This window comes from Stenella coeruleoalba (assembly GCF_951394435.1).
Source record: "Stenella coeruleoalba genome assembly, chromosome: 9".
Lineage (NCBI taxonomy): Eukaryota > Metazoa > Chordata > Mammalia > Artiodactyla > Delphinidae > Stenella > Stenella coeruleoalba.
The window spans coordinates 103,490,328-103,516,169 of NC_137155.1; the positions used below are offsets into that span (position 1 = coordinate 103,490,328).

The window sequence follows — 25,842 nt, forward strand, 5'->3', positions numbered from 1 at the left end:
AATTGTCTCTGAGTTGTTTTGTGAACAAGAATTTTCTTCGCCAACAAGAATGCTAATGTCTAAAAGAATGTACCTTCCAAAGTATAAGCCAAGTGTATACAAGAGCCCCATGAAATGAAGAGTACGTCTAAGTATTCATAATTCCGAATACAAGGTTAGTGTTTGCTACATTAAAAGAGGCGAATAATCTTCAAAACAGTTTATGATATACTAATTAGTTTCAGGTTATAGAATTTAGAAATAAGCTTGATTTTATGGACAATTGGTTTATAGAAAAGGCACTGAAATCACACATATTTACTATGTTGCCACAACTGACTCGTCATCTGGGGAAACAATACAGCTGATCAAGGATCAGCTGGAACTGCATTCCGGTGCTCACGGCGGACCTGACTGCGGGGGCCTGAGTGCAAGACGAGTTGCCATCTCCTAGGGAGCCCCAGGAGGGCAGGCAGGGCAGCTGTGCACCCCACGGGCACCCAAGCTCTTGTGACTGCCCATCTTCAAGGTAAGTAAGTTCATGGTGGGAAGTGGCTCAGAGTCCCAGTCATAATTCCCTGTCACATCCACGGTGCTTCTCCTGGCGGACTCACTTCTTGGAGTCACCTTTCCGGGGGCCCTACACAGCAATCTCCCTAATCACCCCTGAGCCATGTGGCCACAGCTACCTGCCGTGGGGGGCTGGGTGCACTGCCACCTTACAGAAAACCGGACTTGTGTTGCTTAGCATGAAGGAGAACAGTTGTGTGCCAGTGACGGTCTGCACAGCCACTATCTCATTCCTTTCATCAAAATAAACTCCAGATAAAGGAATGCCTGATTACCAAAAAACAAAGGCTTAATAGTTATGTTTGAGGTGATGAAAATGTTCTGGAATTAGATGGTGGTGATGTTTGTGAATATACTTAATGTTAAAAGAGAAAAACCACAGGCCCAAAATGGTCACTTGTGTCACTTGTGCTAAAGCCCATGATACCTGACCTAACTGCAGTTTCAGCCTTCACCAGAAATGTAATCTTGATCAACCAGTCTGGAATCTTCTAGTCTTCACCAAGGAGGTAGTCTGCCACGTGGGCCCTCTCCACCCCCAGAAGAAGAAGAGGCAATCTGCATGATGAAACCCTTGCTGTTCCCTTCCCCCCAAATGATGTCTTGAACTAAAAATATTCCTTCCTTTTCTTTGGCTAATAGCTCCCTTGCCCCACCCTTCTCCCTGTAAAAACCTTCTGCTTTGTACAACCCCCGGGAGCTCCTTCTAGGTGCTAGATGGGATGCTGCCCTATCATAAGCCACCTAATAAGGCCAAGTAGATCCTCAATTTCCTTGGTTGAATTTTGTGTTTTGAACACTAAGCACCAGTGAACTGTATACTGAGAGTGAATTTTATGGTGCACGGTCAAGCCCCCCAAGATGGTGCACTCTTGCTCTCTGGACATCCCCTGCTGGACCAGTCCCTGCCTCACCTACACCCTACTCACCTGGCTGATCTACCCTCTTCATCACAGAACCTGATCAGTAACTGCCTACATGCTAGTCCCTGGCCCCAGCTACTGACCGTCCTAATCTTCCCATCCACTAGGATAGTGGATCTTCCACTAGGATAGTCTCCCTGGTAACCAGCCAACCTGACGTCCATCCCCCGTAACTATCACCCCTGCCCCGCCCCACAGCCAGAGGTGCCGCTGCAGGACTTTGCTTCAGAGGTAAGATCCTGGGTCCAATAAACCACTGATGTCTCTGTTGCCACCACCAGGCTCTTTCTTTGGTCTCGCGACTGGGCAATTACAGGGCTTGCAGGCCTGTAGGATGCAGCCCAACATGTGATATGTGAGCTACATCTTAATTAAAGGAGTTAGAGACAAAAACGGGTAAATTTTTTTCCCTTGGAGTAGGGACTCTTGGAGTAGGGAAGTCCTAAGTACGATATCAAAAAACTTACGGGAAATTGTCAATTTTGACTACTTCAGAATTTTAGATTTCCATGTAGCAGAAAACAATGTGAACAAGTTAAAAAAACAAATAACTAGGAAAAATATTTACAACACAACAGAAAGACAAATATTTACTGCTGTAATGGAAAGGTTTTATAAAACAATAAGAAATACCAAAAGTGGGCTAAGTATATTTAGTAACTCATAAAAGCAGAAATACAAATAGTTGCTAAAATTCTTCTTAAAGTTTCCCCCACTAGTTATTAAAAGCGTGAGAAAAACAGTATTTGCCCATCAAGTTGCCACTAATGTAAAAGACTGGCAAAATCCAGTGTTAGCTAGACACACACAGGCTGCTGCTGAGAGCATGTTGATGTGGTCTTTCTCTTGGAAGTGTGCATTCCCTTTGATCCACTTTCATTTCTAGGAACTATGTGACATTGTGACTTATAATAAAAAATACACATGTGGTCCCCCTCCATTTCTGGAACAGAGCTCTGAAGCCCCTTGGAATTTCCTAAGTGATAAGAGGATAAGGGTATCTTTTTATATTCGTAACAAGCCCCTTTCAACCACACCTGGGCTTATGTGAATGAGGTGACTTTTTTTTCCTAATTGAAGGAGAGTTCATTTACAATATTGTGTTAGTTTCAGGTGTACAGTGATTCGGTTATACATATATGTATTTATCTATATTCTTTTTTTCTGATTCTTTTCCATTATAGTTTGCTACAAGATATTGAATATACTTCTCTGTGCTGTACAGTAGATCCTTGCTGTTTATTTATTTTATATATGGTAGTGTGTATCTGTTAATCCCATACTCCCAATTTGTCTCCCCACTCTTCCTCTTTGGTACCCATAAGTTTGTTTTCTATGTCTGAATTTGTTTTATAAATAAGTTCATTTGTACCACTTTTTAGATTCCACATATAAGTGATATCATATGATACTTGCCTTTCTCTGTCTGACTTACTGCATTATTTCATTCTTTTTTATGGCTGAGTAACATTCCGTTGTGTACATGTTCTTTATGCATTCATCTGTCAGTGGACATTTAGATTGTTTCCATGTCTTGGCCATTGTAACTAGTGCTGCTATGAACATTGGGGTGCATGTAAATTTTCTAATTAGAGTTTTCTCCAGATACATGCCCAGGAGTGGGATTGCAGGATCATACGGTAACTCTATCTTTAGATTTTTTAAGGAACCTCCACACTGTTTTCCATAGTGGCTGCACCAATTCCCACCACTGTGTAGGAGGGTTCCCTTTTCTCCACACTGAATGAGGTGACTTCTGGAAACTCCCCAAGGATGGCCAGGGGAACCAACCAACTAATTAGGGGTCAGACCCACCCTCCTGCCCTCTGGGGAGTGGAAAGGGGCTGGAGGGTGAGCTCATCGCTAGTGGCCAATCATTTAATCCATCACACCTATATAGTGAAGCCTCCATACACACGAAAACCGCTAACTGAAGGGACTCCGAGAGCTTCCGGGTCGGTGAACGCATGGAGGCTCTAGGAGAGTGGGGCACCCCGACAAGGTGGGGAAGCTCAGTGCCCCTTCCCCGAATCTGGCCTGTGCCTCTCTTCCATCCGGCTGTTCCTGACTTGTATCCTTTATGGGAAACAGGTAATCTAGCAAGTCAACTGTTTTCCAGCATTCTGTGACCTGCTCTAGCAAACTACTGAACTGGAGGAGGGGGTCTTGGGACCCTCTGATGTAAAGCGGGTTGTTCAGAAGCACAGGTGACAGCCTGGGCTTGGGATCAGCATCTGAAGTGGGGGGACGGGGCGGGTAGGCAGCCAGTCTTATTGGGACTGAGTCCCTAACATGTGGGTGTGCACTAATTTCATGAAGATAGTGTCAGAATTGAATTGAATTGTAGGACACCCATGTAGTTATCCACAGAGAATTGGAGAAATACTTGGTGTAGAAAAAAACCCCACACATTTGGTGGCTACAAGTGAAACAGGGAGAGTACGAGAAAGAGCAGTTTTTCATTATAAACTTCTAAGGAGATAATAAAACAGTGTGCTAAGATACATGTAGAAAGCTATTTGTTAGTATTTACAGTAGTTAGAAATTGGAAATAATCTAGACACCCATCCCTAAGGAGTTGATTAAAATATGGTCCATGGGGCTTCCCTGGTGGCACAGTGGTGGAGAGTCCGCCTACCGATGCAGGGGACACGGGTTCGTGCCCCGGTCTGGGGAGATCCCACATGCCGCGGAGCAGCTAGGCCCGTGAGCCATGGCCACTGAGCCTGCGTGTCCGGAGCCTGTGCTCCGCAACGGGAGAGGCCACAACAGTGACAGGCCCGCGTACCGAAAAAATATATATATATATATGGTCCATACACATCAAGAGGAATACTATATAGCCATTCAATGGAATGACGTAAACCTACATCTATTGGTAGGAAAGAAAGCTCATGAACAAAGGGGGTTCCACATACATACGGCAATCCTGTGGTGGCATGTGGTTCGTCACAGAGCAACCACATGGAATTACAGTGACAATTTAAACGCTGGAACTTGACTTCGATCAGGCAAATCAGCAGAAACACTGTAACGGTCCAATATCATTGCGCAACCCCCCACCTTTTCTGGCTGAGCTGCGAGGCTTGTGGGACCTCAGATCCCCGACCAGGGATTGAACCCACCAGGCCTCGGCAGGGAAAGCACTGTGTCCTAACCACTGGACCGCCAGGGAATTCCTCACTGCCTTTTGTAGACAGACTTGGCTTCTATTTCAAAGACAAAGCCTCATAAGGAAACTAATTAATTTAATGTTTGATACATCTAGACTTTCAAGCTTATCCAAATAAACATGAGGATGTGGAGACTCAAAAATGCTTTCTTGTTTGTTACAAGTTTTTAACATAGCCTGTATGATTCCAAAATCCTCATCATAATTTAAGAAATGATGATTTTAGGCAACTCCAGTAGATGAAAAATTTCCACAAGGATAAGTGAAGACTCATTTAGAAAAGCCCCATATGGACCAGATAAATGCTGAATGGCCTTTACGGAGCTGGTCTCAGTTGTTCCTATACAGCCCCCACTAGCAAAAATTTTTAAATCTTATTTTACTCCTTTATAGGATCTGCTACAACTAATTGTGACATTATCTTAAAAGTGTCAAGCAACTATAAGAGAACATTTAAATAAATTATTTAAAATAACAGCTAATACTTATCAAGTACCTAACATTCCAGGCCCTGTGTCAGTGGCTGTGGCATGTCGGCCACAGCCTGGTGCACATGTAACACATACATAGACACACATACACAGATACATATGCACAGATACACATGCACTGATATACATGCACAGATAAACAGGCACAGATACACATACACAGATACACATGCACTGATACACAGATACACATGCACTGATACACATACACAGATACACAGGCACAGATACACATACACACACAGATACACATGCACAGATACACACGCACTGATACACAGATACACATGCACTGATACACATACACAGATACACAGGCACAGATACACATACACACACAGATACACATACACAGATACACATGCACTGATACACAGATACACATGCACTGATACACATGCACAGATACACATACACTGATACACATGCACTGATACACATACACAGATACACAGATACACATGCACTGATACACAGATACACATACACTGATACACAGATACACATACACAGATACACATACATAGATACAGAAGCCACCTGCCGTTTTCCACTACATGGTACACAGGTACACCCTTTCAGATTGGTAGATAACTATGGCTACTGTTTCCTCGCGCTTTTTCACAACCGCAGGTCCTGCCCCTTTTACCTGTTGAGGAAAGGAATGCAGAAATCATGAGGAAACCGAAGCTCTGGTCGGCCCACACTGGGGCTCAAGGCCGCCAGTTCCAGGCTTGTGCTCGCTGAGCACCAGTGGCTCACAGCGGCTCTGCCTAAACCCCTCCCAAATGCAGAGCTCGCTGGACTGCGGGAAACCTGCAGGGCTGCGACCTGTGACACGTGGAGCAGAGCCATCATCTTTAAAAAACTGTTCCCGAACCGTTTTCTTCCTTCCAAGGCAATCAAGCCGCATTCTTAAAGCCCAAGTGTCTCACACGCGCTCTCTACCTGGTTCAGTGTCCTCACCAAGCACCACGAAGAGAGGTAACAATTTTAAACAAGTCCCTTTGTTCGGTCTCAGAGGCTCTGATCTTAGACAGGGCTCTGTCGACTAGTCTCAGGGCCTCCTGTGTGAAAACAGGTGCCTTCCTTCCATCGGCTGTAAGTAGTAAGTAAAGTCTATCTGAGAAGCAATGTTTATAAAGTGGTTAAGCGTGAGGACTCAGGAGCCAGCTGGCACGGGATTCGAATCCTTTGTCCTGTGGGTCCCCGGGCAGGTTACTTAACCTCTCTGTGCTTTAGCTTCCTCATCTGCAAAGTGGGAATATTAACAGTACCCACTTCACAGGACTGTCAGGAGGATTAAATAAGTTACATGTTTAAATAAACATGCATATACACACACATATAAAATGCTTAGAACAATACCTGGCACAGGAAAGCACTATTTAAGTGGCTACTGCTATTATTATTATTGCTGTTATTACCAATTTAAAGGAGTTAAGTCCCTTTTGCAAGCTATATACATAAAATTGGTCTCATTTTAGAACCACATCTTAGATATCTACTTATGTTATCTGCATTACTAAATGTTTAGCTGCATAACTGAGAAAGAATCAAGTCTGCTTGAGTTTCTAAGGCCTAGAAATATGGACCCTGGGACTATGCCACACTTCTGCAACTCCCCACCAGCACTAAGACAAGCAGAAAGACAGACAATGTTCAAACACTTGACTCAATATCCTGGCGTTGGAAAATTCTGAACCACCCGACTGGAGTCACTAAGAAATCAAAACCCCCAAACCAGGAAGAGGTGAGACTCAGCGATACCGACCTGCGTTCACAGACAGCTCTTCAACGCCCTAGTTGTGTGACCTCAGCAAACCTCACCCTTCGTGAGCTTGGGCCCCTTCTCCGTAGAATGGGGGCGTGTATTTCCCCATTTCCCAGGTCTCCGGGCTGCTGACAGCAAGAACACCACACCGCCTCCTCCCTCCCCCCACGCCCCCTTCGCCTCCTTGACCTCGAGGTCTGATGAGATGCCACAGTGAGGACTAAAAAGAGAAAAGAAGTGAATCACTGCTGAGACTGAAGTCGAGAGAGGATGAGAGAGAGCGGAGGTGATGAGAAACTCTCTGAACAGGCACAGGCGCTAGCATCAGCAATAATACCTCTGTCACCCCATCCTCAAGCCCACTGTTACGCCGACAGAGAAAAACTGTAGAAGATTTCCAGAGGGCTGTGAAGGGAAGGCTCCAGAAGGGTCCCAAATCCTCGCTCCTCAGTGTCACTGTTTGTAAGCAGTACATTCTTTCAATAATAGCTTTTCAAAGGGAAAGACATTACATCCTTCACATAGTATTCTTAGAAACTGAAAAAACTTTCTTCCTCAGATTCCCAGCCCACATTTGAATCTCAGCGTCCTCACACTGAGACACTGAAGATCCCTGTTTCTCTCTGGTCCTCAGAAGACATGCACAGCAGCTGCTGCTGCCCTGCTTTCTGTAATCCATGCTTGTGAGAACCTGACTTCTTCACACCTTTAGAAGAGCACAGCACCAAAGTCATATCCAGGATGACTGGGTTTTGTGTGAATTTCTTGTTTGATTACATTTGAACTTGAAAAAATGTTTCCTAATTGAATTGCAAAGAATTGGAAGTTAAATAACTTATCTTGAAAACTAGCTCCCAGCACTACTCCTTTAAAACATACGGATCAATCACTTAGTTTTGAAATTTTATAATCCACTTTTTAGAGTCTGAGCGATTTCTACTGATTTTTATTACATTCTTTTCAGTGGAACAAGTAATTTGCATATGCAATCCTTTTGTTTCAGTGGTATTTGCAATAATGAATTTTACCTGAACAATATTCAAAAGCCAAAAAAATGCTTTGTATTCTTTCAGCCAGGAAATGACTTGGTGGTTTGTGTCAAGTATTTTTTTTTAAATACCAACAAAAGAGAATAGAAAAAGCCAGCATGCATCACACACAGTAAAAGTAGGTACTGTTTTGTTAAATTTTGTTTGTGTATAGAAGTATGTATGTGTGTGTGAGTTACAATGTAGACTGGATTTCTTACTCTGGTCAGAAGTCTGAAAGCCACTGCCGTAGAGGCTTCTGTTTGTCAGTGAATGAACCACATGCTAAAGGCCTTTGCCTTCCAAGCACTCTGGATTAAGCTGCTCACACCACAATCAGGTATATGGCTCAGTCCTTCAATGGAAGAAATTAGAGAAATCAAACCTAAATAAGTCAAAGAAATAACATACATGATTTCAATTATTGATGCTACATTTTAGGTTGCAAGAAACTGATCAAAAACTCCCCAACAAAAAGGAGAGAAAATATCCACTCCTCCCTCAATTCAACGTTCCATAAGAATAGTTATTGCCCTTTATAAAACTGAAATGAAAATAACCTACATACACCCTTAAGTTTTAGCCATGATGGTATTTAAGATTAAAAATAAAAAACACATTTGAGTACTTGTAAACCAAAATATGAAATCACTTTTTGTAAAACTTTAATTTCTGAGACATTTAAAAAGTCACACTAAAAGTATCTCACAGAAACAAGACTGATAATCTGTAAACAAAACACTCTGTAAACAAAAATAATTTGCCAGTGCATCCAAACATTATTTTTAAAGTAACATCATACCAATTTTTTAAAAGTTTAAAAAGTCAGTACTGCATGTATCCTCATACTCAAAAAAAAATTATTTTAAGAACTCTGCCTTTATATACTAAATACTGCTAACAACATAGAAAGCCACCTAGGGCTTTCACGCGATGTAAGCCTGTGTTGCTGGCAAATAAGGCGGTTACAGAGGCCACAGGGAGGCCGACTGCTCCAGGAAACCAGGCAGAAGCCGGTGCCCCGAAGGTCAGGTATATATGCACCTTTGACGCACCCGAGACTGAGAACCACCAGGAAGCTTTCATTCTCATCCACTGTCAACCCCTCAGCGTGGCACTGAAGGTGCCACCTGTGTGTGTGTGTGTGTGTGTAATTTTCACATAAAGTCTCATATTTACAGCAGGTCTATTTTTACACAGAATGTATATAAAGCTAAACAAATTTTAAATCTAAGAAATATCTTGGAAAATCAGTAAAAATCATTACAAACATTATAATCTGTAAAATTTATAACTTCAAAATAATTTATTTACATACTGTAGAACCAATGAATGATAAGAATTGGCTCAGTCTCCTCAAGAAACTCTGTGATTGCAGTGCCTAATGCCCTTTTAAAATAGATCCTAGTGGTGAGAGAAAATAAAAGGAGCATTTGATTTAATGCAGTCAGTGATGTACCCCACCCACTTAGAAGGAAGGCAGTTTCAGGCCCGTCCGACCGCCGGCACCGGGACCTCGGACCTGAGGCCTCGTGCTCGCCCTCCACTGCACGCACAACTGCGGTAACAGGAAGCTCACGGGTGCCTGTCTGTCCTTACCGGTCCTCCAGTGCTCGGCCTCAGTGCGCCGCAGCCACTTCTGCCACAGGTGCACATGCCGGCCTCCAGCGTGCATGCAGGAGAAGCGCCTGCATTTAGAGTAAGTGTCTCACTCAAGAGGAAGACTGCGCTTGTGACCAGGAATGCACCAGGTGTTGCTAGAGCCTCAGGTGGTTGTCATTACGTGCAGACCGAGGATGTGACAACCTATATTCGCTTCCACAGAAGGCATCTGGCACCCAAGGTTCAAAACCGTCCCTCTGCTCCACACAGCAGTGAAGAAGCATCCACTAAGAGCTTCAGGAATTTATAATACATTTCACTCCTTACTAGTCCAAACCTGGCTTAAGTCCTCTGATGGAAAGAAACTTTCAAATGAACAAAGAGTTGATATAGACATTGAAAAGTTTAATATTTTACTCAAAAATTTTCAGACATCTTACAAATACCCAGAAGCTCTTCCTCTGGATGTCTGCCCTGAAACTAGTGTAAGTTGAAAGTGATATTCTTTTATTTAAAGGAATTCTTTTCTCTTCTCCCCTTGACCTGGTCTGCTCAAAGCAAGCAAGTTTCAGTAAAAATCAAAACTTGCAATTAACACGTAAATAGGTATAATTACCAGTAAAATTAGAAAGCAGCCAATTTTTATTCATTTTCTCAGTATGTGGATCTTATGCTGAGAAATCCACCCATACTAGACTGGTGGTATTTACCGAGTGTTGTTTAGAATCACAAAATGTTCTTTTATTTTAAAACTAAGCTGCATTTTAACAGGAAGAGAAGCTCAGAAGGAAATGCAGAGGTATAAATAAAGGAGAAGTATACACAATGGAGCTTTGGGTTACTTTCTCTTATTATATTGGATCTAAGTGGAAATTTTTGATGTCAAAATATATATAGCCTGTTTTTCATAAATTTCTCCCCAAAAAAACCCTTTAAATTCAACAATTTGAGAAAACTGTTCTTTTACGTTTGTCTGAACACAACCTGTTGCCAAACACACAGCGCATATGAACATACGTGTTTATAGAGGCTGCATGATATGAACTGTGTGCAAGTGGATCCATCTGCTATTTTTGCATGCACAATTTCTGGTACTCGATCCTAGTGGATGGTAACACGGAGTATAATGTTATAGCTTTTATTCAGTGGACTTAAGTCAAGAACCCATCCCAAGAATTATTTACAATTTAATAACTGAATGATCATCAGACCATGATACACGGCAAAACTTTTCTTACATCATGAATGCTGATGCTGTGTGTTTTGGGTGTTAAATGGTAACATTCGTAAGCCTGATGTTTAAATTGGCATGTACAGAAGTGATCAAAGCCTGAAGACTGTGGCGACAGAAGGGGTGTCTACCACAGAGCATTTATAGTTCATAATGGACACAGGGAATTAAGGGATTTCTGAAAAAAATGTTTAAAAAAAACTGAGTGTACATATAGCCTATAAGGCAAAATCTAAGTTACAAGTGTATTCAACACTGGCAACTATGTTATGAGAGGTAATATTGAATTATATACACATAAACTGTCAGAGAAGTATGATTACATAATACTTCCTACCATAGCTTATTCCACTGGACAGTAGGAGGTATTCCTGTGGCATCCTACCAAGGCTCAAGTTTTAAAAGAATTTTGTATTTTTCCCTTGACTCAAAGTCCAATCAATATCATTCTGTAACATAAATCAGAACTATGCTTTTGTTTTTTCTTTAAGGAAGTGAAAAATATAATTTGCAACCATTTACAGTTCCAATGTACCCACTGCAATATCATCTACAAACTTTCATTTTTTGCAGAAATTTCACATCTAAGTACCAAGGATGCCCTTTCATGTAGGGCATGAATGGAATTCGTTTTGAATGGAATATATAACAAGATTTAAGTGAATCCTTAGAAAGCCCCAAAGTTGGCCTTTTCTAACACTCTCATATGGGCGCATAACTGATGCAAGCAAACACGGCCCCAGAAGACGCGCCGCCCTGAGGAGGCTGCACCTGGCTGGGAACTACAAGGGCCGCCCCAAAGGTAAATAAAAAGAAGACCTGCAACGGCCGAGCTCTTAGATTATGAAAACGACACTGACGGGCCCGGGCCGTAAACGTGGACCAGTCAGCAGGAAACACCCCTGACCGACGGGAACGTCACAGGTTTGGGGCGCTCAGCCTCTTGATTGCAGGGCGCTGCTGCGGGTCTCACAGTGCTTTCTGATGCCCATTTGCAGAAGGCTTTGTGGTTTCTGGATCCCTTGAAGTATCTGATAAGTGAAGTTTATGAAGCCCTGCAGGAAAATGAAGAAGATGTAAGAACTAATGCATTGTTGAGAGGTCGGGCAGAGTGTGCCGTGCTCCTGAGGGAACTGTGCCTCTCTGGCTACACTCCCTGTAGGATGAAAGGGCCCTTCTCCCCACCGGCAGCGCCTGGGCCTGAGCTGAAGACAGCTGCCCAGGAGGCAGTCAGGCCTCCCCTAGTTCAGGGCAGCCTGGGAGTCCTTCCTTCATCCAACATCCCACGGGGCCGGCTGAGGCTTCCGGTGAGATGCAGCGGCCACTGCCCTCCACACAGCTCCTGCCCCTGCCCCGCCCTCCACCTTGGTCCCAAGAGCAACTTCTAATAAACCTCCTCCTGCAAGCTTATCCCCACACCCTAGTGCCCTTCCCAGGGAACAACCTGAAACGAGGATGACCCCATTTTTGTTTTAAAAGACACCCATACATACACACTCACAGGAAAATGCAGGGAAAGACACACCAAAACATAAAGCATGCAAGTAAAAAGAAAAGCAACAGAAGACACTACCAAGAAGAAAGAAATGGCAACAGAACAAACTGACCATAAAGAAGATTTCACTACTCAAAGATATTTCACAGAGTAAAAGATTACTACCTTTTAAGTTACATTACTTTCCCTCTGTATCACATAGCAATTATTTACATAGCATACCTGACACATAGGACAATACTGTGCCCTCACAGGCAGAAAAATGAGAAGAAATTGTAAGAGTTTAAGTGGCATTAAAGCTCTGAGCACTTTAACAAAATGAAGCATAAAGACAGTCAAGAGCACATAAGCAACACATCCATGGAAAAGATTTTGAGGAAACAATTTTTATGAGGCTCAGATATTTGTAAAAATATACCTGGATAAGATGATTTTTCCCCTAAAATTTCAGATGGTTGTCTGCCTGACTGGTAAGCAATTTTATACCCCTCGTAAGCCAACATAGCACTCCAAATTTTTAAATTTCTATCACTGCATATCTTAATGAAAGAAAAGGTAAAACTGAGCCTGTCTATGATGCATGACTGGGAAAGGAAAAATAAATCAATCCAACACACACAAAAAAACAGTTCTTGTTTTTTCGTTCAGGAACGGCCAAGCCACTGAGTGACAGAAGGCACCTACAACTGCTGGACGTGAGAAAGCGTGTTAACACAGGCCGGCTGCAGAAGGACGTGGGCAAAGAGAGCAGCGACCGAGTGACCAACGCCCTCCCTGGAACAGAACCCCTTTAGGATCGATTATTTCAATGAGTTACTTCTAAAACCTGGGTGTAGCAAAGGTTATGCATTCAGGAAAACTACAACGTCTCTCTTCTGCAAAAACAATCACCTCCACCACCATCATGGTAGCTACATTCTGAGTGTCTGCCATGTGCCAGGTATTCTATGAGATAGATGTTATGATTCTCAACGCACAGCAGCAGAGAGAAAAATCCCTCCCACCCCACCTCCCACACACACACAAAAGAAGAAAAAGAAAAAAGAAAGGATATAGTTAAATTTTATATTTTATAATCAAATTATGACTCCCAGTGAAATCATATTTAAGATCTCAGATCATTCACACATGACATACACTTAATGAGGATCATTTTCTAGGTATAAGGCATTGCCTCCTTAGAGCATTCAAAGAGTAACAGAAAACATTAGGGAAAAAAAAAGACTGTATCTATTAGATGTTTTACACAACTCTTGATGATTTCACTGCCTCTTATGGCCAAAGAGCCAACACAACATTTACAACTTTTACCTTGGGTTAAATTACATTTTACTGTTTTAATAAAGACTTCCTTAGCAAGCTGGTATCCAGAATACCCAACTCAAACGCTAAATTTACTGCAGTTTATTCATAACCATCTCATTTTCGTGAATGGTGAGTAGGAATTTATCTGAGGTTATGGCTACTAATATTGCTGATGCTACAACAGGCTTAAAAATGAAATTTTAACTCTAAAACTTTGGCTGAGAGGACTGTTTGATTCTGACTTCACCTTTAGATTTTAATCTGACCAGCATTAAGGAACCTAGGCATTAAAATCCGTAGATTATCTGGTGCTTCAGCTGAAATGAGATGTAACTTTCCCTCTCAGGCCAATATCTCATCAGCCACCCCCTCCCACGATAGATTTGCAGTAAAACAGACATGAATAGATAATCTGAAATCCTTTTTCCTTCCCAAAGGTCATCCTTTCAAGCATCAGGGTTGGAAAGGCTTGGTGGTATGCAAAGCTTTATTGTTGCTCATAAGGTTTAAAGTATCTGAAAACAGAATCTTAACGAATCAATTATTATGTTGCCTTTTGCAACAGCTAAAAGCCACAAAAGAATACGGAGTATAAGCATTCAAATGATGTCAATTCAGGTAAACGGCTAACGGGCTAACGTCAGGACTTTCTACAATAAATCAGTACCTTCCCCTTCTTTTATAAAATTACACACCCTAAACCCAAGAGGGCTTATACAGCAAGACAGCTTCTATTGTCCTGGTGTTCCTAAAATACAAAACCTGAAATGCGTTTAGTGCTAATGAAGCAAGCATGAATACATTCACGGGTTACAGCTGTACCCTTATAGCTCAGCCAGACCTATGAGTTTGTAACACTGTCACATGCATATGACTCACAGGATACATGATGAATGCCCTCTCTCTCATTAATGCAAGAACACTAATACTTTTATTCTGAATTATTATTCGACTAACTGAAGAGAATTATAATTGTGGGTCAGCCTGATACCTACAAAATCTAATCCTGAAAACAACCTTTAACTAACAAATAGTAAGAGGCATCAATACCCAAATATATCTTTAGCACATCACCATCCTCAGCTCATCACACCTACCCTCATCTTCATAATCAAAGAGCTAATGTTTACTGAGCTCTTCCCATGTGCTAGGATTATGCTTAGGCCCTTAAAGGAACTATTTCAGTTAATATTCACAACAGTCCTAAAAGAAGAAGATATTATCACCATTTTACAGATGAGGAAGATGAGACTTAATGAAGTAATTTTATACAAGAGCATAACCAGTAAGTAGTGGGTCAGGAATGTGACCTCTAAGGATTTACACATTTGGAAAAATGAATAGATGAAGACTTAAAATTAGCTGAAATGTCAAAATTATTAATAAGTAGAAAAAGACAAAAATACCCATAAACCTCAGAATTACCTAGGGCCTTGAAAAGTTCTTCTCGTACAGCAGAGGTGAATTTTCTGACCAGACACAATGTTGTCATAATAGCAAAAAGTAAATTGTAGGATAACACAATATAGAAATTTCCCAGCCAATTAAACCTTCCAAAGTCTCCAAGTAGATCAAATCTAGTGATTCCTGTTAAAAATAAATAAAATAGCCCTTAATAAAATCAGGTACAATAAATTTATATATACATAACAAAATAAAGTACAAATCAGACGGATCAAATTCCATGGACTTTCTCATTTCTGTTGGTGGGATCCTAGGTAAAACGCACGGCTGTTACCTGGTGGGAAAACCCCAGTCAACCCAAAGCGACTCTGCCCACATATCGCAGCCTCTTGGAAGCGATGAGCAATGGCGCTGACATGAGTCACTTGCTCAGAGGTTTCGCCTACATCCACAAGAAACCCACCGTGCCACTCGTGTGGGGCAGGTGGGTGCAGCCTGCTCCCCTGAACTAGGAAACCAGGGTCGTGATGGAAGAGATACCTGACAAACCCTCTCACCTCCCCCACCCTTGTCCCCTCTTCATGCAGGCTCCTGTTCACATGTCACCTCCTCCGAGAGGCCACCTGATTCCCCTTCCCCAGACAGCGGACCTGCCAAGGCCCTCCACCCTGATTATGTTTCTTCACAGCACACACTGCCCGAAATGTTTCTTTTCCTTTGTGGGTTTTTTTTTTTTTTTTTTTTGCGGTACGCGGGCCTCTCACTGCCGGGGCCCCTCCCGCTGCGGAGCACAGGCTCTGGACGCGCAGGCTCAGCGGCCATGGCTCACGGGCCCAGCCGCCCCGCGGCATGTGGGATCTTCCCGGACCGGGTCACCAACCTGCATCCCCTGCATCGGCAGGCGGACTCTTAACCACTGCGTCACCAGGGAAGCCCTCCTTTGTGGTTTATTTATTGCCTACTTTCGCCGCTAGAATGTAAGTTCTATAAGAACAGGGACTGTGTCATTTTCATTCTTATAATTCCAATGCCCAGAGCAATGCCTTGCACATACTTAAAACTTATTACATAACAAATAAACAAATAGAGTGATTCCTTTCCAAGGGAAAACACACACACACACATTATTCATCTGAGTTGGATGCTACAGGCTTGTGCAGGGAAATGGCCAACGCTGGAAATACAGTGTAATTATGTCGTATAGGTTGCAAATGCAGTGCAGTTGTATCATATATGCATTGAAGTTACTTAAATTCACCTATACATATTTAAAAAACAAGTCTTTTTATTGAAAAAAAATCTGAATAGTCATTCTATTCAGTGAGCTCGTGTCCTAGGCCCAATACTTATTGGAAAGAATATGTGAATGGTAGGGTTTTTCTGACTACTGGTAAATGAATAAATAAATAAGTAAAACAGCATTCAAGTGGTCAGTCAACTGAGAGATGATGGGATTGTTGACACTCTTTAAGGAAGAAACTGAAGAGCTACTCGGGGCCATATAAAATTTTAACCACAAAGGACTGTATAGACAAAATCATATACCTTTAATTTTATGGGTGATCTAAGAATTTCAAGAATAACTTTGACTAAACTCAATTTCATCGTATCAGCTGACTTTTAAACTTAACTCACATCCCCACTCAATGCAGTCCCATCACCTATTATACAGAGAGACTCCACAAAAGCAGCTTATGGAGACAACAGAAAAACAGCCGGTTTCAAATAGCAGCTCTTTTGTAACTACATCTATCCAGGGCCAATGTATTTGAATTTGAGACACAATAATCTACCATAATATTTTAAAGAAGTATAAGGTTAGTGAAAACATACAATAAAATATCTTTTAAAAGAAGGTAAAAGGGACCCAGACCCTAGTAGAGTATGCAGCATAGGTCACACCATGAGATCATGGCAACCATTCTGGCGGCAGTTTATCAGACTAAAGACTTAATAAGACTTCAATCTATTAAAAAGAATATGGGACTTCCCTGGTGGCACAGTGGTTAAGAATATGCCTGCCAGTGCTGGGGACATGGGTTCAAGCCCTGGTCCGGGAAGATCCCACATGCCGCGGAGCAACTAAGTCCATGCGTCACAACTACTGAGCCTGCGCTTTAGAGCTCGCGAGCCACAACTACTAAAGCCTGCGCACCTAGAGCCCGTGCTCCGCAACGAGAAGCCCCCGCAGTGAGAAGCCCACGCTCCACAACAGAGTAGCCCCTGCTCGCCGCAACTAGAGAAAGCCCACGCGCAGCAACGAAGATCCAACGCAGCCAAAATTAATTAATTAAAAAGAAAAAAGAATATGTATCTAATCATATATATTATTTTTCAAATGAAGTACCACTTAATTAATTTATTTTACATCTTTATTGGAGTACACAATTGCTTTACAAATGGTGTGCTAGTTTCTGCTTTATAACAAAGTGAATCAGTTAGTACCACTTAATTTAAACTAGGCAGTTATATGTAAACAAGGTACAGTCCTCCCAAAAAGAACTTCAGTGGTTCCATGGCCCAGGGATCCCAGGTAAGCATATTTGATTTTATGCATTTTTTTAGAAAACATTTATTTATTTTATTTATTTATTTTTGGCTGCATTGGATCTTCGTTGCTGAGCACGGGCTTTCTCTAGTTTCAGCGAGCAGGGGCTACTCTTTGTTGAGGTGCCCACAGGCTTCTCACTGCGCTGGCTTCTCTTGTCGTGGAGCATGGGCTCTAGGCGCGCAGGCTTCATAGTTGTGGATCGCGGGCTCTAGAGCACACGTCCAGTAGTTGTGGTACGTGGGATTAGTTGCACCGCGGCATGCAGGATCTTCCCGGACCAGGGCTCCAACCCGTGTCCCCTGCATTGGCAGGTGGATTCTTAAGCACTGCACCACCAGGGAAGCCCAGCATATTTAATCTTTAGGGCCAAAGACTCCCGAGAATCTGGTGAGAGCCACGGAATTTTTCACAAGAAAAACACACATACGTGAGGGGGCAGGCGTGCGCGTATGCGCACACACACACACAATTGTGCATATCACGAAGCTCATATTTATGGAGGAACTGACAAATAACAGAATAAAAACCCTCACCCAGATGCGCTATAAGAGTCTTATCCGGTCTCAAAAATTTTTGATCATACACCACCAAAAGCAAAAATAAAATTAGAGTACATATACCCATTATATGTGTATTTTAATTATTTATAAACTATTGATATATATGTACTACTCACTGACATATACATTATTTTACACACAAAACAAAAACTTTAAAAATTATAACAATAAAAATAAATACAAGTTCTAATAGTTTCTTCACACAGCCCAATGACTTACTTTGTGAACGGACGGGAAACAAACTCCACTTTGGAAACCACTGTCGTATGCTAAATAGCAAATTGGCACCGCCCAGAACTTGGCCTGTGTCGTGCTGGGACAGCACCACTGCATGAGAGTGAGGTCGGGGGCAGAAAGCATTCGCAGAGTGAGAATGGAAGGTATGTTATGAACAACAGAAAAATACTTTCACTAGAACTTCTTAGTGGACTCAACTTGGTATCTCGAGAATCAGGGTCAAGACCCAGTGAGAAACACCAGGCGAAGCGCAATCTCTCTCATTAGATGTTCTGGTCCCCAGATACCTCAGGTTGGCCTCACAGACAGAAATCCAGGAGTCTGTTGCTAGAGTACGCGTGAGGCAGCAGACAAAATACTAGAGATTATATAGGGACGAGCTCTAAAGACCTTGCTGTTTCAAATTTAATGTTTTAAAAATCTAACTAATATCGACTGACTAAAAGATTACTCTGGTACCACACAGTTCTTCACTTCTGAAAATCTTCTATTAGACAAGAAGCCTTAAATAATCACTTTTCTAAAATGTCTGAGAGGATTGTGTCACAGCAATAATTAAACTGTACAATGTACTTTTTATTTTAATTCTTTTCTTCCAGTTTTATTGAGATATAATTTACATACCTCACTATGTAAGTTTAATGTGTGCAGCATAATGATTGGACTCACATACAAAGAAAATGTTTATTACAATAAGTTTAGTGAACATTCATCACCTCAAACAGATAAAAACTTAGAAAGTTAAAAAGAACTTTTCCCACGTGATGAGAACTCTCAGGATTTACCCCTTAACAACCTGCCTCTACAGCACACAGCAGTGTTAACTCTAGGTATCATGCTGCATATCACACCCCTAGTACTCATTTATCTTGTAACTGGAAGTCTGTACCTTTTGACGGCCTTCATCCAGTTCCCCTTCCACCCACCTCCCGTCCCTGCTAACCACAAATCTGATCTTTTTTCTTATGAGTTTGTTTTTGAAGTATGATCGACCTAAAACACTATGCAAGTTCCTGTTACACGACATAGTGATTCAATACTTCTATATATTTCAAATGATCACGATGTCTAGTTACATAGTTATTGACTATATTCCCCACACTGTACATTTCAGACCGTGAATTTTGCAACTCTAATCTCCTCACCTATTTCTTTCCTCCCCTTACTGCCCTCCCTCTGGAAACCACCTGCTCTCTGTATCTATAACTCTGTTTCTGTTTTGCTATGTTTGTTCATTTGTTTTGTTTCTTAGATTTCATATTATCAGTGGAATCATACAGTATTTGTCTTTCTCTGTCTGACTTATTTCACCAAGCGTAATACCCTCTAGGTCTACCCATGTTGTCATAAATGGTTATATTTCAATCTTTTTTATGTTTGAGTAATATTCCAGTGTGTGTGTGTGTGTGTGTGTGTGTGTGTGTGTGTGTGTGTGTGGTGTGGTGTGTGGATATACACACACATCACATCTTTACCCATTCATCTATTGATGGGCACTTTGGTTGCTTCCATATCTTAGCTATTATAAATAATGCTGCAATGAACATAGGGGTGCATACATATTTTCTAATTAGTGTTTTCATTTTCTTCAGATAAATACCCAGGAGTGGGATTGCAGGATCGAATGGTAACTCTATTTTTAGTTTTTTAAGGAACCTCCCTACTGTTCTCCATAGTGGCTGCACCAGTTTACACTCCCATCAACAGTGCAGGAGGGTTCCTTTTTCTCCATACCCTCTCCAGCATTTATTATTTGTAGACTTTTTTTTTTTTTGCAGTACGCGGGCCTCACAACGCGGGCCCAGCCGCTCCGTGGCATGTGGGATCTTCCCGGACCGGGACACAAACCCGTGTCCCCTGCATCAGCAGGCAGACCCTCAACCACTGCGCCACCTGGGAAGCCCCTATTTGTAGACTTTTTGATGATGGCCATTCTGACCAGTGTGAGGTAATATCTTGTTGTAGTTTTGAATTGCATTTCTCTAATAATTAGCAATGTTGAGCACCTTTTCATGTGTCTTTTGGCCACTTGTATTTCCTATTTGGAGAAATGTCTATTTAGATCTTCTGCCCATTTTTTGATTGAGTTGTTTGTTTTTCTGATATTGAGCCTTTGTATATTTTGGATATTAACTCCTTATCGGATATATCATTTGCAAATATCTTCTCCCATTCAGTAGGCAGCCTTTTCATTTTGTTGACAGTTTCTTTCATTGTGCAAAAGATTTTTAGTTTGATGTAGTCCCAGTTGTTTATTTTGCTTTTGTTTCCCTTGCCTGAGGAGACAGATCCCAAAAACATATTGCTAAGGCTGATGTCAAAGAGCATACTGCCTATGTTTTCTTCTAGAATTTTTATGATTTCAGGTCTTACACTTAAATAATCTGTTTTGAATTTATTTTTGCACACGATGTGAGAGAGTGGTCCAGTTTGATTCTTTTGCATATAGCTTTCCAGTTTTTACAACACCATTTATTGAAGAGGCTGTCTTTTCCCCCACTGTACATTCTTGCCTCCTTTGTCATAGATTAATTGACGTAGCTGCATGGGTTAAACTTCTGGGCTCTCTATTCTGTTCCATTGATCTATGTGTCTGTTTTTGTGCCAGTACCATGCCGTTTTGATGACTAGCTTTGTAGTATAGTTTAAAATCAGAAAGCATTGATACCTCCAGCTTCATTCTTCCTTCTCAAAATTGTTTTGGCAATTCAGTATCTTTTGTAGTTCCATACAAATTTTAGAATTATTTGTTCTAGTTCTGTGAAAAATGTCATTGGTGTTTTGATTGTACTGAATCTGTAGATTGCTTTGGGTAGTATGGTCATTTTAACAATGTTAATTCTTCCAATCCATGAACACAGTATTTCTCTTCACCTTCATTTTAACAATGTTAATTCTTCCAATCCATGAACACAGTATTTCTCTTCATCTGTTGTGTTGCTTTCAATTTCTTTCATCAGTGTTTTCTGAGTACAGGTCTTTGCCCCCTTATTTAGATATATTCCTAGCTATTTTACTCTTTTTTGGTGCAATGGTAAATGAGATTATTTTCTTAATTTCTTTTTCTGATAGTTTGTTGTTAGTGTATAGAAATGCAACAGATTTCTGTATACTGATTTCTGTATATTAATTTTGCATCCTGCAACTTTATGGAATTCATTGATGGGGTCTAATAGTTTTTTGGTGGTGTCTGTAGGATTCTCTAAGTATAGTATCATGTCATCAGCAAACAGTGACAGTTTTACTTCTTCCTTTCTAATCTGGATTCCTTTTATTTCTTTTTCTTGTCTGACTGCTGTGGCTAGGACTTCAAACACTATGTTGAATAAAAGTGGCAGGACTGGGCATCATTGTCTTGTTCCTGATCTTACAGAAAATGCTTTCAGCTTTTCACCACTAAGTATGATGTTAGCTGTGGGCTTATCATATATGGCCTTTATTATGTTGAGGTATGTTCCCTCTACCCAGTTTGTGCAGAGTTTTTATCATAAATGGATATTGAATTTTGTCAAAAGCTTTTTCTGCATCTATTGAGATGATCATATGATTTTTATACTTCAAGTGTCTTAATGAGATATATCACATTGATTGATTTGCAGATATTGAACCATCCTTGCATCCCTGGAATAAACATCACTTTATTTATTTATTTGTGTACGATCCTTTTAATGTACTGTTGAATTTGGTTTGCTGAGATTTTGCTGAGGATTTTTGTACATGTTCCTCAGTGCTATTGGTCTGTAATTTTTTTGTGTGATAGCTTTGTCTGGTTTTGATATCAGGGTGATAGCATGCCTTCCTCTGCAATTGTTTGGAATAGTTTGCAAAGGACAGGTGTTAACTCTTTTCTAAATGTGTGGTAGAATTCATTTGTGAAGCCATCTGCTCCTGGACTTTTGTTTGCTGGGAGTTTTTATTACTGATTCTATTTCATTACTGGCTATTGGTCTGTTCATATTTTCTATTTCTTCCTGGTTCAGTCTTGGGAGACCGTACATTTCTAGGAATTTGTCCATTTCTTCTAGGTTGTCCATTTTATTGGCATATAGTTGTTCTTAGTAATCTCTTATGATCCTTTGTATTTCTGTGGTATAGGTTGTAATGTCTTCTTTTTAATTTCTGATATTAATTTGGGCCCTCTCTTTTTTCCTTAATCAGTCTGGGTAAAGGCTTATCAATTTTGTTTATCTTTTCAAAGAACCAGCTCTTAATTTCATTGATCTTTTCTATTTTTTTTTTTAGTTTCATTTATTTCTGCTGTGATCTTTTACAATTTCTTTCCTTCTACTAACTTTGAGTTTTGTTTGTTCTTCGTTTTTCTAGTTCTTTTAGGTATACAGTAAGATTCTTTATTGGAAATTTTTCTTGTATCCTGAGGTAGGCTTTTATAACTATAAATGTCCCTCTTAGAATTGCTTTTGCTGAATCCCATAGATTTTGGATCGTTGTGCTTTCATTTTCATTTGTCTACAGGTATTTTTAAATTTCTTCTTTGATTTCTTCAGTGACCCATTGGTTGTTTAGTAATGTATTGTTTAGCCCCCACATGTTTGTGTTTGGGGAAGTTTCTTTTATTGTAGTTGATTTCTAGTCTTATAGTATTGCAGTTAGAAAAGATACTTAATATGATTTCAATTTTCATAAATTTACCAAGACTTGTTTTGAGTCCTAGCATGTGATCTAGCATGTGCAGAATGTTCCTTGGGCACTTGAAAAGAATGTGTATTCTGCTGCTTTTGGATGGAACAGTCTATATATATATATATATCTATTAAGTCCATTTGGTCTAATGTACTTTTTAATTAAAAATACCAACACAAGAAAAAGTAACAATACTTAAAATTTTAACTTAATAAGACATACAAATGTAAAATACTTCAAAATCTCTATTTCTAGGGAAATATATAAAAGGATACTAAGGCAGCAAATTTTAAAATACTACTAACTATAAGAAAATTTCAATTACCAAATGCTGTCATTTCACTCTCCTAGTCAAATACTGAAATGCTTATTCCCATTCAGAAGTTCATTTCTTTAAAAGATAAGTAAAATATATACCAGGTAAGAAGCTCAGTTAGTTAAACAGCAGCTAAGCATAAGGCCACATTATCTGAATTATCTGTCAATAAAATACTCTTCATAACAAACCTAGTGCAGCTCCCTGCACTAGGATTCAACTGAAAATGTTTTATGCATAATTCCTTAAATAAAGATCTTTTTTAATCCGTACCTATAAAAGAACTAAGGTACAAAACAAAACCTCATTTCAAGAAAGAGCTGGTTACTCCACCTGCAATATGAGTCAAGAGAATTTACGTTTGTTAGCCCACCTGAGTCAACTTAGACTTTTAGCAAGCAGATTCATGTTCCTTAGCTAGCAAGAAGTTGAGAGAGAATTTATAAAGCTTGACACACTAAAAGGATCATTAAAGTAACTTTCTCAATAAATCATGTGTGCTGGCATATCACACAGATGGCTGACATGAATATCCATGGCTTTAATGAAAGACTGCCAAAAAGAGCACATACTTTTATTACAAAAAACAAATTTATAAATTAAGTGTTCTTTGACAAAACATTGGGATTAACACATTCCCCCCCCCCCTGGATTCCCATAATAGTTAGTATAAATTATTATCTTGACTAGATTTTTAAATTCCCTTCTCTAAACAAGGCTTTTGAAATAAATTTACCTACACAGTGTCAAAAAATAAATGTGACTTAAAGAGTATGAAATAATAAAATCTACAATCAATTTTGAACATCATTAATTTCGGGACTAATGTAAATAGGCTCACTGTCAATTATTTTATTTATTCACAAAGAAAGTAATTCTAAAACTAATGAGAGGTTCCACTTTTGGGGGGGTAACAGAAGATGATGTTAAAGGAAAGAGTTTAAATCTGACCAGTCTTGCTCTGCAAATAGATTTTCATTATATTACATGAATTAGAAATATGTTTATTGACTTCAGATTCCAGCCAAAACTAAGTGAAGGAGACCAGATTTTCCCTCACACCTGAATCAATAAAAAAACTGGACCAAATATACAAAACCGTGGTATTCGAGACCTTGAACATCTAGCAATGAAGGTCAATGATGCTGAGATGAGAAACAAGCAAGGTGGGCTCTTTGTTTGTCATAGCTCCTGCCTAAAGAGGGCTTTCTGACTCAGAGTGGAAAGGAACAGGGACAGAGTCCAACCACCTCATTGAGTTAAAGAGGTGCAGGTGGAGCTTGGGACAGCATGGTGGCTAGAGAGCTACACAGGGTGGGAACCTGAAAGGTGTGCACAGGACATCTTGAGTATTCAGTCGGGAACTGACCAATACGTTGCTTGTGGGAAAACAACCAACCCAGAAATGACACAGATGACAGAATGAGTATGAAGGACATTAAAACAATTATAACTATATTCCTTATATTTCAGAAGCTAGAGGAAAGCATGAACTTGTTAAGTAGAGACATAAAACATATAAAACAGACCCAAATTTACCTTCTACAGAGAAAAATTACAATGTAAGGTATAAAAAATACATTAGATGGGATTAAAGACAGATTAGACACTGCAAAAGAAGAGATTAGTAAACCTGAAGACATTTTCAACAGAAACTACTCAAAATGAAATACAGAAAGCAAAACAACAAAAACATGAATGGAGCATCAGTGACTAAAAAAGAAAATGATTATGTCAATAGATGCAGAAAAAGCATTTAACAAAATACAGCATCCATTCGTAATAAAAACTCCAGCTAAGCAGGAAAAGAAGGGAACTTCTTCAACCTGGTAAAAGGCATCTACCAAAACAAAGAAAAAAACAAAAACTATAGCTAATACCAGTTAATGGTAAAAGTCAGAATGCTTTCACACTATGGTGAGGAACAAGTCAAGAACATGTGCCCCCACCACACTTCTATTCAACATTGTACTGGAGGCCCTAGATAATACAACAGGGAAGAAAAATAAATAAAAGCATCCATATTGGAAAGGAAGAAGTAAAACTGCCTTTATTCACAGACATCATAATCATCAAAGTAGAAAATTCAATGAAACCTATAAAATAGATTTAAAAGAATTACTAGAACTAATAAGTGAACTTATTAGCAAAGTTGCAAAATAAAAGATCAACACACAAAAATCAACTGTATGTCTACATACTAGCAATGAACTATTGGAAACTGAATTTTTAAAAAAAATACCATTCACAACATTATCAAATGTGCAAGCCCTGAACATAAAACTACAAACACTGCTGAGACAAATGAAAGAACTAAATAAGTACAGACTGTTCAAGGACTAAAAGACTCAATATTGTAAAGACATTAATCATCTTCAATTTGTTCTACAGATTAAACACAATCCAAATCAAAATCCTAGCGGACATTTGTGTGAAAAATGACAAGCTATTTTTAAAAGTCATACAGGAATGCAAAGGACTCAGAATAACCAAAACCACTCTGAAAAAAAGAACAAAGCTGAAGGACTTACACTACCTGATATCAAGTCTCATGATCAACCCA

At 40.1% G+C, this 25,842-nt stretch overlaps 1 protein-coding gene across 4 annotated transcripts in view; it reads right to left on the minus strand.

The window, feature by feature from the left end:
• Positions 1 to 10,663: 10,663 nt before the first annotated feature.
• The window catches only part of LMBR1 (limb development membrane protein 1), a 139,686-nt gene continuing 124,507 nt past the window's right edge, over positions 10,664 to 25,842 (minus strand). For 2 of the 4 annotated variants that reach the window (XM_079931890.1, XM_079931889.1), the window contains 2 exons: positions 14,996 to 15,157; positions 10,664 to 11,825 (listed from right to left, as the gene is read on the minus strand). In XM_079931890.1, coding sequence (XP_079788016.1) covers positions 11,740 to 11,825; positions 14,996 to 15,157 — 248 coding nt within the window. In that variant the 3' untranslated portion in view covers positions 10,664 to 11,739. The remainder of the gene's footprint in view (positions 11,826 to 14,995; positions 15,158 to 25,842) is intronic. The other 2 variants (XM_079931892.1, XM_079931891.1) reach the window with 1 other exon arrangement.